Genomic DNA, 15631 nt, shown 5'->3' with positions numbered 1-15631 from the left:
TAGTCATTTGTATAGAAGCTTGGGATTTCCTAGGTTCACTTGCTCTCTGGAGAGTTTAAATTCTGTAGCTGAGTGGCTAGTGCTGTTTGATCTTGGAGGTCTCTTCTGAGTGTTACCTTGCTAACAAAGGCCCCACCAGGGGGCTTCTTTCCATCCCATTGGCAACAGGTGGCTCTGCCCCACCTCCTCCCAGTTGTTCTGCCCATAAATGAGGGATCTGCCCAGCCCGCCTGGGTCCAGAGCCCCTCTGCTCCCTGTGGGGCACTCGTGGCAGGAGATGGGTTGCGGGGCCAGCAGGAAGGTGGTCCCAGAGCCGCTCTCTCTGGCCTGGGTCAAGCACCAAGGCCAATGCCAAGGCCGCACTGCTAGTGCGGGGCCCTGGCCGGAGGAGACTGCGGCGCAGGCAGCTCAGAGGATGCAGGTGGCTCTCTTCCGGGCCAAGTTCGACTCCCGAGTCCTTGCCAGGTAAAGAGCTTCAGGAAGCATGGAGGAGGGAGTGGCCTGAGACTGGGTTCAGAAAGACAACCAAGGTGCAAGACTGCCTGCAAGGTCACAGCGGCTTGCCTAAACCCTAGCAACGTTTATTCTGTATTATAGTAACAAAATATAATTTAGGCCTTCAATTGCTCGAAATTCTTTCTTTGCTCCTTTCAGACGCACATCTTTTTTTTTTTTTTAATTTTATTTTATTTTATTTGAGAACAAACTGTACAGAGGGGTTACAATTACATGGGCAGGATAATGCATACATTTCTTACCAAGCATTGCAGCCTCCTCCTTTGTTTACCCTTCACCTCCCTTCCCAGCCTCCCCCCTCCCCCCCACCCAATCATACCCCCCTCCCCCCCACCACCGACATTGTAAAGCTGGTTTTGACATGACATTTTGTACTTCTCATTGTTGCAACAGGTCCACCTGAACAGACGCACATCTTGTGCAGCCCAGGAATGTCTTTTTCAATTTTCATCAAATATTTCCCTCTCCCTGTCTCTGTGGGAGGGTAGAAATCTAACTTCCGGAAGATTCAGCTAGGAAACGCTGAAGTCAACTGTATGGAAATCTCCCCACAACCACTTCCAGCACTTCCGCTCTGCCTCTCTCTAGTGTCTGAAGCATCACTTTATTTTAATTTCAACAGCGGTGTCTCTTTCTCCTCCACTGCTGTCGTCTGGAATACAGGCTTCTGTGTACTTTTTAGTAGGTGTCCTGTGCAATTTCTCTTTACCAGCTCTAAGCAAGGAATGCATGGATAGTCAAAGGAGAGTAAATGCAGAGCAAGAGAAAGGGATTACTGTTCTTGGAGGGACCTCCTAATCTCTCCTACACTTCATAGGGGAAGGGGAGTTGCCCATCATCTACTGAGGCTGGGTCCAGCTAGATATACGGCTTGGAAGGGATCCTCAATAGAATTCTAGAAAGTGGGAGGGTAGCTAGTGGAACAGAAAGGAGCCTTTGAGTCAAAGAGACTTGAGATTCATTCCTACCTGCTTTTATTTCTAGAGTTTATGTTTTATGTGTGTTTTTATGGATTGTGCCGGTGAAAGGATTGGTTCATTTCAGTTAGGTTATTAAATATGGCAGTAGAAAATTGCTGATAATATTCCTTATCTGTTTTTGTTTTACTTTGTTTTGGATTTTTAAAATTATCTTTAAATAGGTATATGTACGAAGGAGTTGTCATCTAACACAGCAGATTATTACTATCTTCATCAACATTCTCACCCATCTCTCCCCTACTCACCTCTTCCCTCACTTTTCTTAATTTTGTAGGCTTCATGACTACATTTTCTCCATCTTCTCTTCTTTATCTGTCCATCCTTTTCCCCTTGAACCCACGCTACCCTTTCAAATACCTGCTTCCTGGTGTTTTATTTTTACTGAATTTTATCTTTGCCTTTCTAAAGAGTTCCACTTGTTATTATCCTGTTACATCTGGAATGCTCCTTTCTTCTTCCTGTTTCTGCATCTGTAGAAGTAGATGATAAAATCTAATTCATGTTCAGATAACTAAAGCAATGTGTTGAAATTGTGTCACACAAGCCCTCAGTTATTAGTGTAATTTTTATGTTTGTCTTCACAAAATACAAGTAAAACCCTGCTGGCCCAGAGTATGAAATGAGCAATGATTGCAAACTGATTGGCTCAGGAGGTAAATTTATCTAAGATGGGCATGATGATGCACACCTGTAATACTGGCACTTGGAGACTGAGACAAAAAGGTGTCGAGTTTGAGGACAGAGTAGGCTATATAGTAAGACTTATCTCAAAAAAGAAAACAGAAAGCCCACAAAATAAAAGGAAAAAAGGAAAACCTAAATTCCTTAGAGTGTGCCATATTGGCCCAGGAAGTCACAGACTCCTCTTCCCCAATTCGTGTTTTGTAGGACACAGTCATGAGTCACCCAGTAGGCTTCTCAAGGATTTCCTAGTGTAGTCTGCTTACTTCTTCAGAGTGCTGTGCCCAGAACCTAGAAAGTCATTTCCTGCTTTCCTAGAGAACTTCAAGTACAATAATGACAAAGGCCGTAAGTTTACCAGCTGCTAAACCTTGACAAGAACAAAGCAGATGATGTGGGAGAATTAGAATCTGAGTGGATTTCAAGTCTTGTTGAGACCAAATTGGCTAACTTGGTTTGATTTTTATCTATTTATCCTTTTAACTCTTATGCTCGAGGTAGTTCCATGTGGGAGTGTGGAACCTTTGTTCTGCCAAGAGCTATTTGGACATTTATAACATCATTTGAGGGCCTACAAAATGATATGTGTCTATCTCATCATGGAAAAAATGCTTTTGAGGGACTTAAACAACCATGAGCCTGACATTCATCTCAAAAATTTAAGACTAACTCAGTGTGTGTGTGTGTGTGTGTGTGTGTGTGTGTGTGTGTGTGTGTGTGTGTGTGTGTGTGTGTTTGACTAGGGTTTCACGTTTTAGTGTTCTACAGCTTGAGCGAAACTCCCAGCCTTCAACAGCTCATCTTTAACTGATGAGGAATTGAGTCCGAGAAGGTTAAGTGACTTGTTGAAGTTAAAGCGCAATTGCACCTTAGAAAGCAGCTGGCTTTCTTTTCCATTATGATTTTATTATAGCCATACATTTCGTAGGATTCTAAAGTTAAGCAGAATAGAAATGATAGAATTTAAATGTGACTACATTCACCTCTAGGAAGCTCACGACTATTATTTTTTTATCAAACAATATATTTTTTTCTGTTTTTATTTTGTTAATCCATATTCAAAAATTCCCTGCTCATAGCAGCTAGGGTTGAAGTGGTATTTCCAATTCACTCACTCTCAGGGATGATGTGAAATTATACCACCTACAAAACTAACTTGTTTCTCTGTGGAACGTGGGGATAAAAGAGAGGAGGTAGAAGAAATGGGAAGATATTGTAAGGCATTCTCTCCAGTTTGATTCCATCCCACTTAATGTTTTGAAGATAGATATGATGATTCAGGAATGATATGTAGTATTCATCATTTATGCTTCCCGTTTATTGCCATGTTGTATGCCGGGTTGTAGTGATAGGTGTTCAACATCCATGGATGGCAGAGACCCCTAAGTAAGACTACAGTTAGAGGAATTTGTTACAGGATGTGACTGCAGATTGTGAAGCAAAAAATGTTGACTTGAAGCCCACTGTTTCCTCCAGTATCAACTTACCAGTATTTTCTTCAATTATTTGGTACACCATGTCCTCCTGCCTCCCACTTAAGAGTATTAAGTTTTTCTCCTTTGATTTGGGCAAAAGAAAATAGGTTCTCAAAAGGGTAGCTTGATTGATAACCGATGATTAATTCTGTGAGCAGTTTGTGGGTAGTTTTGACAGCATAATGCTCAGTACTTGGCAAGTGCTTCCATCCCCTCAAATTTTGGTTATTCTGAAAAGCTATAAGATTTGAAATTCTTGTAATTATTTTCAAAGTCCTACTGAGAGTATACATGAATGAAAACCAGAGTTGGACAAGAAAAAGAGAAAGGATCTATTTAAGATTATTAAATTGTTATCTGGCTTGATAAGATAATTGGCCAGAAAATTAAATTCATAATGTAGAAGAAAGTTGTTTTCTGTAAGCTGGTCCAGCAGAATGTTGTTTTTATGTACTAAGCATGAGAATATAAGGAGTGAGTAGGCAAAAGCAAAAATTACAGGATGAATAAGCTCTCTGCAGAAAGAAGTGAGGATGTTAAGAGCACATGGGTATTTGCATTTGAAGCTTTAGTACAGAGTATGTGTCATCAAAAGTTAACCTTCCCTCTGGACACTGCCCAGGCACATTTCATCCTTTGTCATCTTTCCTGGGAGAGATTTTAATAAAGTGTGAAGAATATTAAATTATGGTGTAAGAAAATAAATCTAGGGCTGGGAAAGTGGCTCAGTGGTAAAGTGCTTGCCTTGCATGCATGAGGCCCTGGGTTCAATTCCTCAGCACCACATAAGCAGAAAAAAAAGCCGGAAGTGGCGCTGTGGCTCAAGTGGTAGCCTTGAGCTGAAGAGCTGAGGGACAGCGCCCAGGCCCAGAGTTCAGGCTCCATGACCGGACCCCCCAAAGAAAATAAATCTGGGTTCTAATCCTGACTGGAGTTTAACGAATTAATCTGCTCTTAAATTTTCTCCATCTGCACAAAAAAGAGAGATAGGGTTGAATCCTACTTTAATATTGTTTCCAGATGTGAAAGAAGAATTTTAAGTCTTCCTTTTTCTCAACATTTCTTTAATAAAGGTAGAGGACTAAATTCCATAGGATTCTTAAATTTAAGTAAAGGTTTACACAGAAGATCCAACCTTACGAATATTATTAGCCTTTGAAATCTGAGCTGACTACCTGGTCTTTCTGTGAGATATTACTTGCTGAGGTATTATTCCTGCTAGAATTCTCTCTACTGCTTAGAAATTGCAAATGCAAGAGGGTAGAAGGCAGGAGACAGTGGAAGCTGGCTGCCTGGTCGCCATATCTACTTCCACCAGGCTGGGAGTAATAATCATACAGTCACGCTTACTGTTTCTATACTAAGGACTGTTGTGGATAAGTGTGCCCAGGAGTGGGCTCACAGCCAGGTACTCCAAAGAGACAAACTAGTCACATCCTGTCTCCTGATCTAATGTATGCGTGAGCTAATCCTCCCCTGTCCCAAGGTTATAAACAGATGAAGCTTCTTTCTTAGTCTTTATATGTGGAATGCATGAGGAATGATTTTTTTTTTGTTTGTTTGAGGAATGATTAAAAAATGCATTTGGGGGAAGGAAGGAAAGAACACTGATGGAGATCCTAAACTTCTTAAGAAATTTTTGGCAAAACACAATGGAAAGAATTAGAAATTCAATCTCTAACTATAGTATGGGAGACCTAGGGAAAGACTCTTTTGTAAAAAATTTTGTGCAGGTACTGGGGCTTAAACTCAGCTTGAGTGCTGTCTTTGAGCCTCTTTTGTGCAAGGTTAGTGCTCTACCACTTGAGCTACAGTCCCACTTCCAGCTTTTTGGTGGTTAATTGGAAATAACAGAGTCTCATGGACTTTCTTGCCCTGGCTGGCTTTGAACTATGAGCCTCAAATCTTAGTCTCCTGAGTAAGCTAGGATTACAGGCATGAGTTACTAGCCATTTATTTATTTATTTAGTTGTTGCTTTAAGTTTCTTATCTGAAAAAAAATGTTATTATACCACTATCACTTTTTTAAGTACAATTATTGACATGTGATGAAGGGTAGTTATTGTTAAGACTATCTTTCTATCATCTACTTCCATTTCAACAGAGAATCTGGAGTGGCTTTGAAAAGCAAAAGCAATACTAAGCAAGGGTACCTGGTGGGGAAAATATGAAGAAAGAAATGATGATATCAAGTAAAAAGTTCACTAATTTTGAGTCCCATCTCTTCAGAGTAAGGGCTTTTGTTTTCTTCCTACAGATATGACATCAAGGCTCTCATCGGGACAGGCAGATTCAGCAAGATTGTCAGGGTGGAGCAGAAGATTACCAAGAAACCTTTTGCAATCAAAGTGATGGAAACCAGGGAGAGAGAAGGCCGAGAAGCATGTGAAGCCGAGCTGAGCGTCCTGAGACGGGTGAACCACCATTACATTGTGCAGCTCATGGAGATTTTTGAGGTCCAGGACCGAGTCTACATGGTGATGGAGCTGGCTACGGGAGGGGAGCTGTTTGATCGACTCCTTGCTCAGGGATCTTTCACAGAGCGGGATGCTGTCAGGATCCTTCAGATGGTGGCTGACGGGATTAGCTATTTGCACGGTTTGCAAATAACTCACAGGGACCTAAAACCTGAAAATCTCTTATATTATCATCCGGGTGCAGAGTCGAAAATTTTAATCACAGATTTTGGTTTGGCTCACTCTGGGAACAGCAAGGGTGACTGGATGATGGGGACGCTCTGTGGGACCCCAGAGTACATAGCCCCTGAGGTTTTGTCGAGGAAACCTTATACCAGTGCTGTGGACATGTGGGCTTTGGGTGTTATCACCTTTGTTTTACTTAGTGGATCCCTGCCTTTTGATGATGAAAGCCATTCAAAGCTTTACAGGAAGATCCTTAAAGGCAAATATCATTATATAGGAGAGGTAAGCCATCAGCAATTCAGTCTATGGTGTTGACCTAGAATAAGAGGTGTGTGTGTGTTTTTCTTCCCAGCTATGTTACTGCGGTCATTTAGGACTGGATGATTTGGTATGGGATCCTGGACATCCTGTGCATTGCAGGATGGATGCTTGCCAGCATCACTAGATTCCAAGAATATCCAAATGTCTCCTTGTCAAATGTGCTTGTTGGGCAAAGTTGGCCCTTGCAAAGAGTCTTTAGTCCTCAGGGGTGTTGATTACTGAGCTGCCTGTGGTTAGCACTTGACAGTGATAATCTTGTAGATAAGTGGGTTTGGATGCAACTTTTTCCTTTAGTATGCAGAACTGGAGTGGGCTGAGGAATGTATACTCAGAAGCTCTGCATGATGCTTGGGTGTTTGGCAACAGATTTTTCTGCCTTAAATCTAGAAGTCTCCAGCCCTTTCTGTGACGTAGTGTTTTCTCAGTAAAATATTTAACCTCACAGCTTGTGTGAAGTATTTATCCAGTATTTAAGCTTGGAACTCCCAAGGGTTTGTGAACCTGTTAACTCTTTGTTGTTTTCAGTAGAGAATGAACATTGCCAATGCTTGTGTGTGGGAAGCCCAACCAAATAAGAAAAATCTTTTCATGTGAATTTTATTTTGCTTTCGACTTCTCATAAAGAAAAAAAAATACCAGCAATTTGACAATACCTATTTAAAATTAAAATGTCGCATCTAAAATCAAATACAAACTTGAAAATTTTCCATACTCTGACAGAACTTTAGTATGCTTATATTCTCTCAACTCTCTTCCCCCTTATTTGTTAATGTTTATCATAATAATCTTTTATTTTAATATTTCCCAATATCTTATTTATCACAGGCTTCTAGAACAGAATAACATGGACTGGGTAGCATACCAATAAAAATGTATTTTTCACAGTTTCAGAGGCTGGGAAGCTTATCATCAAGGTGTTGGTAAGGTATATTTCATTCTGAGAGTATCATAGCTTGTAGATGGCTTCCATGGTGCTGTGTGCTCTCCTGACCTCTTCTTTGTTCAGACAGAGAAAGAGAGAGAGAGAAAGAGAGAGAGAGAGAGGTGCTTTCTTCTGTTGCTTCCTATAAAGACACTAATCTTAGCAAACTAGAGCCTCATATTTAATTTAGTTATTAAATTAGCTGCTTAATTACTTCCTAATAAGCCTGCCCTGATTTGAATGTGGTTCTCCAGCTGCTGGTTCTATTTTTGGAGGAAACTTTGGGTGGGCGTACCTGGGAGTGTGTCTTTGGGCTTGTATCTTGTCCTGGGCACTTCTTTGCCCATCTCTTTGCTTCTTGTCTTCCGTAAAGTGAACACACTCATCCTCCACACACTCTTGCTACCATGATGCTCTGCCCAAAAGCATGAAGTCGGCCAAGACCGAATCTTCTGAAACCACAAAACAAAATAAATCTTATCTCTCTTAAGTAATTGGCTCTGTCAGATATTTTGTCATAGTGATGAGAAAAGTAACATAATGTCATCACACTGGAGGGTTGAGTTTCAACATATAATTTTTTCTGGAGAGACAAGAAGCATTTGGTCCATAGTAGACTGGGAGACTCAGAAAAATATATAGCATAGTTTTTTTTTGTCATCATAATTTTGTTAAATTAGCTCTTATTGGCCAGCTTAGTTTTTTCTAAATGTAATATTTATTTAAGAATTGGGATGACCATTAATACTGAAAACAGAATCAGCAGATAGAATAATAGTTCACCAAAGATGTCCAAACCCTACTCAAGAACTGTGACAGTTACCCTTCATAGCACAAGAGAATATGTAGGCATGATTAAGGATCTTGAGATGTGGAGATTAACCGGAATTGTCTAAATGAGTCTAGCCAGTATAATCTCACCCATGTGGTCTTCATGGTAGAGAGGCAAGAGGCGTAAGGCCAGAGAGAGAAGGAGACTGTGGAAACAGGTTAGAGTCATATGCTTTGAAGATGGAGGAGGGTTATTAGCCAAGAATTAAAGGCAGCCTCCAGAAGCTGGGGGAGGTAAGGAGCCTTGCACCTCTCCTACTGTTTACAGAAGGATTATGGTTCTGCTGATAGCTTAGGTTTTATTCTCTATGACTCATTTTGGACTTTAGATCTGTGGAACTGTACAGTAACAAATATTCATTTTAAAATATTATTTTTTAACTGTGCAGTACATGCCTGCAGTCTCAGCACTTAGGAAAGAACTTGAATTTGAGGCAAGTCTAGGGTTCATAGCAGAACCTTGTATTAAAAGAAATATTGAGTCGATTAATAAATAGATGCCTAAAAATCATTTCAGTTGTAACTGAAGTTTTATGTATAGCACTTTATGTGAATCATATCTTTCTCTAGAATTCTAGTGGTAATGTGAAGTAAGTAGGCTAAGAGCGTTCAGAGAGAAGCTGTATGCTGGATATCTTATGAAGAAGAGGAGTGATATGTTTAATATAAGTAGGGATTATTTTCCTAGGTAGCTATCAGATCCGTGCTGCAACACCACCCATTCTTAAGTAAAAAGTTAGCTATATTATAAGCATTTCAACTCTTGGGTTTTGGTATACACAAAGGTATATTGATACCATAAAGGTATCAATCTTTTGTAATTTTTTGTGCCATTCTTTCCCTTTTTTGAATAATTAAGATTATGTTTACTTTCATTTGTTTGGCATTCATTCTTGTTGCTGTATGTCATGATAAAGCGACAAATTCCTGGGAGTTTGAGCTCCACCTCATCTCTAATAAGATTAAAGAGATAAAGATAGAAAATGAGTTTAATAAAAATTATTTTTAAACAAGTATTAAAGATTCAGATTTATATTAGTATATGGATAAGTGTATCGACGAAGGTAACTAGTCCAGACTAGTTTATAGTTCAGGAAACTATAAGGTAATTGATATCTTTAGTTGCTGAATTAATTAGAATCCTGGCAGAGGAAGGGGGCTGGGAAGGTAACATTTGTTTTAATCACTGTTTTCCTCAGATAGGGGTTGGAAGCTCCCCTTTTATATTGCTTCCTCCTCAAGGTGCAACCAGAGTAGAAAGATGAGGTAGCAGGTAGCTGGAGAGGGATTGCATAGGGCAAAGACTTTCTCTTCACTTTGTGAAAGAGATGGATCATGATGCGTGAGTAGCAGAGCCTATTCTGGTAATGTGTAAGGAAAGGACTCATCCTAGAGACCATTTGAAGGCACTTTTACTAAGTAGCTCTCTTCTCTAACTATAATTACTTTCTACAAGTAGAACAAAAAGCTAAAAGTGCATAGGAGCAATGGAAGAGTACTAATTACCATGTAGGAGGCGTAGGTCAGATTCGAAGCTGAAGGTGATATTATGCTATCTTGGTTGAAAGGTAGAAGTTTCTTAAAGGGAAGAGATCCACACATTCCAATATACAGAACAATATATGCATAATTACAAAAAGAAATATGATCACAATAAAAAGAAATCTGTTGACCAGTGAAGTGAAAGAACTTCCAGGCTTCTGTGCAGCATACACCCATAGACATGCCTGGGTGTTTATATGACCATATGTAGTGTACTATAAGAGTGACCCAATCTGGAACCATCCAGTAGATCTGCTATATACTCTCTGCAAAAGTTTGGTTATGATTTGACTTCTTTATTTTTGTGCTGGAAAAATGGTAAGAATTATTGTATCTACCTACACAGGGTAATTGTAAAGAACAAAAGCATTAATAAATTAAAGTGCTTAACATAGTTCCATATATTGGCCCATGTATTAATTATGCACATTGTAATTACTATTAACATGGGAAACTCTGGTTGAAAGTTTGATATTGGTTGTTTGTTTTATGTTTTGGTTATGTGTTTTATGAAGGTTTGGTAAAAACTTAGTTTTCAAGTTTACCATGTTATTACTTCTTTATTTTTGTTGGTTGTGGGGCTTGAACTCAGAGCTTGGGCTCTGTTCCTGAGCCTCTTTGTGCTCAAGGCTAACACTTTATCACTTGAGCCACAGCACCACTTCCAGTTTTTGAGTGGTTAATTGGAGATAAGAATTTCACAGGGACTTTTCTGCCCGGGCTAGCTTCAAACCTTGATCCTCAGATCTCAGTCTTCTGAGTAGCTAGGATTATAAGTGTGAGCCATCATCACCTGACATACTATATCATCTTTTACATGGAATATCATGAAAATATTTTCATACTAGAGTTTTAATATAAATGATTTTGCAGGCATGCTTGCTAATGAGTTAATATCTCATACTATTATCTAACTATATTCCCCTGTATTGTAATAATTCTACTAGTATAAAGTAAATTGGTAATAAAATGAGTCATAACTATATTTGCCAGATACCAGGATAAACACTGATATTAAAAACATACATAGCCTGGAGCCAGTGGCTCATGCCTTTAAACCTAGCCATTCAGGAGGCTGAGATCTGAGGATCACGGTTCAAAGCCAGCCTGGGCAGGGAAGTCCTTGAGACTCATTTCCTTAATCATAGAAAAAGCTGGAAGTGACACCGTGGCTCAAGTGGTAGAGCAATAGTCTTAAGCAAAAGGAGCTCAAGTGAAGCACCCAAGTCCAGAGTTGGACCCCAACCAGGACCAGGAAAAAGACAAAACCGAAAAGTAAAAGCCATGAAACAAAAGACATATAATTTCAGGTCTGATGGCTCATATCTATAATTGCAGAATTCAAGGGCTGAGTTAGGAGGATTGAAAGTAAGTTTAAGGGCAGTTTGGGCAACATAGTATAGGACCCTGCCTCAAACAAAGCAAAACAAAATAAGAAAACCAAAAAGCAAATATCCTCATATACATTGGGATATATATGGATAGTCATATGGACCTTGATAGAAAAATGGCCCCCATTCGCTTAAATTCACTTATGTTTAAAAAATTCTTTTATTGTAAAGGTGATGAAAAGAGGGGTTAAAGTTACATAAGACAGGTAATGAATACATTTATTAAACAGTGTTACTTTGGATTATTTATTTATTTATTTATCTGTTTATTTATTTATGTTGGTCATGGGGCCTGAACTCTGGGCCTGGGTATTGTCGCTCAGCTCTTCAGCTCAAGGCTAGCATTCTACCATTTGAGCCACAGTGCCACTTCTGGCTTTTTCTGCTTATGTGGTACTGAGGAATCGAACCCAGGGCTTCATGTATGCGAGGCAAGCACTCTACCACTGAGCCACCTTCCCAGCTCTACTTAGGATTTTTATACTTTTAAGAAAATAGCTTTTGCTATATTCCCAGAATGTGGTTCATAGATTATGTTCATTTTTAGCAGCTATGACCCAATTTCCTTCTGTTTTCTTATCTCTGCTAAGTTCTCTCATGCTGTCTTTACTGTATTTATCCCTAATTCAAGTTTGGAGGAAGAAAGGAGAGAGGAGTAGGAGATTCAGAACTTTAATTCCTTTTGCTTCTATTTCCATCATAAACAGAATCGTAGCAACAGATATTATAGCATTATTCAGTTAGATCTGCCTGCAATTTGGTTTCCATTCTTCTGGCCTAGTTCCTAAATATATAAAAAGTGATAGCAGTTTTTAATGAGAATTGTATTTTAAAAGAGATTTTTATGGGAAAATAGCTTTGATGGATCTAAAAGTCGCACAAAAATGTATTCCATTTTCTGCTTTATCACGTTCCTATCTCTTCTCTGTCTTCCTTGAATTGAACACACATGAATCTTCCCTGAAATTCAGTCACAGGAATACTTTTGGAGATTGATACAGTGTGATTCATTTTGTTTTGACTGTGTACATGTTATTTTGAGGTGTAAGGGTTGGCGATGGCAGGACTAGAAAAGAGGCTATATTATCTGTTTCCTTGATTAGGTTGACCTTGAAATCACCAGTGGTTAAGGACCAAAGAAGTGTCCACAAAAGCTGTTTTAGACACTTAGAAGTGTCTGGAGTAAATATTATTTTCTTCCCTTACCTCTTTCTTTTCCTTCCTTTTCCTTTCCCTATCTCCTTCTCCTCTCCTTCCCTCACCTTTCCCTTTCCTCTTACATTCCTTCTTTGTCCTTTCTTTTCCAGGTAGTAAAAATTAAACTCAGAACTTCAAGCGTGATGGGCAAGTGATTTATCATTGATCTACATGACTAGCCCCTTGGCTGGACAATTTTCATTTTCTGGTTCTCTAAATACAGTCAATGATTGCATCCACAAAATAGCAGAACATTTACTAGTAGCAGGAATAAGGATCAACATAATATTTTATACTTTGAAGACCTCTTATCTATCTATTTGATTTGTCCCTTAATAATAATTTAAGGATTCCTATTTTCTGCTGAGGAAATAGAGACTTGGAGTTCACAGAGCTGTGTGGGTCTAGACAGATATGCTGACTTTAGGCTTTTTCCACATTAAGATGGGTTAATATGCTCTGACTCTCTCTCTCTCTCTCTCTCTCTCTCTCTCTCTCTCTCTCTCTCTCTCTCTCTCTCTCTCTCTCCCGTGGGGCTTGAACTCTGGCCTGGGTCTGTCCCTGAGCTTTTGTGCTCAAGGCTAGCACTCTATCACTTAGAGCCACAGCTCTACTTCTGCTTTGGAGTGTTTAATTGGAGATAAGAGTCTCACTGACTTTCCTGAATGGGCTGGCAAAGAGTTAGCATGTATGGCTGATCTTGGGGGAAGAAGCTGTGAGGACATGTTCATTGACAGTAGATGTGGAAGCTGGTGAATGTGCTGAATAATGTCAGCAGATGAGTGGTCCAGAGGGGACTTCTCAGTGGGTGGTCTCTTCTGTTTCTGGTCTTATAACAGTATTATCCAAAACATTCTTTTTTAATTTATAGAATATATATGTGTGTACTTACTAGTTTATTTTTTAGATAGACAAAACATAAAATTTTAATTAAGAAGGTAAAAATAAAGTAGAACCTTATTTTCTTCCTATATGTATCCTTTTCTAAATTGGTAATGTGAAATGGATTCATAGCTACTTTCTGATTGCTCTTGATGACTCAGGAAGTCTGCAATTTATAACTCATATTTGAATAATAAGCTTTGGCTGAAGGACTTTTTTTTTCTTCCCCAGCACACTAGTCATCTTATTTTCTGAGATTGCATTTTTAATGTGTATTGTTTGAGGTTATTTTAATGAGCTCTCCCTCAGCCTCACTGCATGTATTTTATAATCTTTTCAGAAAGATTCAGCTGCTTGTCTTACAACATTCCATTGGAGACATCTAATAATGTTCATTTAAACAGTCTTGAGCCCAGATAAATGTGTCTGGATCTAGGGCCAAGTAGTCTAGCCCAGCTCAGACGTGCTTTGTCCAGACTTGGACGAAGTCCATTGTATTTCTTCCATATTTGAATTTAACAAATCTGTTCATGTAGCTTGTGACTTACTAACAGGGGTACATATTTCTCATATCTCATGTACTTAAATCAACTGTAGGACAAAAAGAAGAGTTATCTCTTTGCTAGTTTATTGTTACTCAATTCTAGTTTAACAGATGCTATGAGATAGGTGTGATTTCTCTATATATAGTCTGAGTTTTATACTAGGGCAGAGACAGTCAATTGTGAAGATTCTCTTATTTTTCCTGGGATAGTTATACATTTAAAAACACATATCACAGGCTGGGAAAGGTGGCTCAGTGGTAAATTGCCTGCCTTGTGTGCATGAGGCTCTGGGTTCGATTCCTCAGCACTACATAGCAAAAGAAGCCGGAAGTGGCACTGTGGTTCAAGTGGTAGAGCTGAAGAGCTGAGGGACAGCATCCGGGCCCAGAGTTCAGGCCTCACGACCGAAAAAAAAAAACAAAACCAACCAAACAAAAAAACACATATCACTTACAACTTGTGATTTAGAAATAGTAGATGCAATTTTATCAGTTTCTCCTTTGTAGTGGATATGAATATATACATTTTTTGGTAGGTATGTGTTATGTGTTGGCAGGTAATACAGAAAAGAAGCTGAAGTATAAAGCAACAGCCCATTTGTCACCATTTTTACAAATGCCTATGTGAATGGCTTCTTGTATTTAGAGTATGTGCAAATGCTGTAAATACTGACAGAATGAGTCCATGAACATTAAACAGCTAGTTGTGCCAGTTGTACTGTGTCACAGCTCTGCTACGTGCTGAGTATCGCTGTACTCGACTGATTGGGAACACAGAGGCCCCATGTGGCTGAAGAAATGCACTTAGGAGCAGCCTCTGTTGAACCGTCCTTACTGTGGGTCCCCTTCTCTCCCCAGGTTTCAGCCCTGGAAGCATCTCATGTCCTTGGGAAACGTTCATTCTGCTGTCCATTCTAGATCATGTCAGGAACTCAGGTCATGTCTCAGGGACTCTGGGAGAGGACCAGAGTGTGGTGGATAATACCCTAATATTAATGTACTTCAACCCAAATCTACTGTCACAAGTGGATTTTTATTGTGATGACAAATCAGTCAAAATTCTTACTTGAAAGAATATTGTGGATTTGATAGATGGGTCTATGTAAGAATATGAATCTTTGTGTGCATTTTTGTGTGCATTTAAAATTTATCTACTTATTTATCTATCTCAGCCTTGGCCAAGCATCTCCCATTTGGCGAAGGACTTCATAGACAAGCTACTGATTTTGGAAGCCAGTCACCGAATGTCAGCTGGCCAGGCCCTGGACCATCCCTGGGTAGTCAATATGGCGGAGGGGGCTTCCATGAAGAATCTTCAGAGAGCCATTTCCCGGAACCTCATGAGGAGGGCATCTCCCTATTCCCAGAGCCCTGGGTCAGCACAGTCTTCCAAGTCACATCATTCTCACAAGTCAAAGCATCTGTGGAGCAGGAGAAACTTAAGAACAGCAGGGTCCCCCCTCCCTGCAGTTTTGTAAGCAGATAACCTTTGAAACTATTTTTTTTTTCAATTTTAAGCCAGATCCAAAAAGTTCATTTATACTGTTAGTTCAAGAGGGACCATGTCATCATGATTATTGGACCCTAAAACTCAAAGGACATAAGAACATGTGGTTACTCTTAGATACTGTTGACTTTTACTTTGATCATCTTTTCCTCTATAATTTTTCCTATGCATATTTTCACCTCCTGAATATGTATTATTGC

General features: G+C 39.4%; 1 protein-coding gene across 1 annotated transcript; it reads left to right on the top strand.

Moving 5' to 3' along the window:
- The first annotated feature begins 277 nt into the window (after positions 1-277).
- Positions 278-15402, top strand: Pskh2 (protein serine kinase H2). Its single transcript, XM_042667280.1, has 3 exons — positions 278-465; positions 5910-6576; positions 15097-15402. Exons 1-3 carry the CDS (start codon positions 278-280, stop codon positions 15400-15402), a joined length of 1161 nt encoding a protein of 386 aa, XP_042523214.1.
- The last annotated feature ends 229 nt before the right edge of the window (positions 15403-15631 follow it).

This window comes from Dipodomys spectabilis, unplaced genomic scaffold, assembly GCF_019054845.1.
Source record: "Dipodomys spectabilis isolate Male_0828 unplaced genomic scaffold, ASM1905484v1 ptg000387l, whole genome shotgun sequence".
Classification (NCBI taxonomy): Eukaryota; Metazoa; Chordata; class Mammalia; order Rodentia; family Heteromyidae; genus Dipodomys; species Dipodomys spectabilis.
This window is presented reverse-complemented; position numbering and strand designations above follow the sequence as displayed.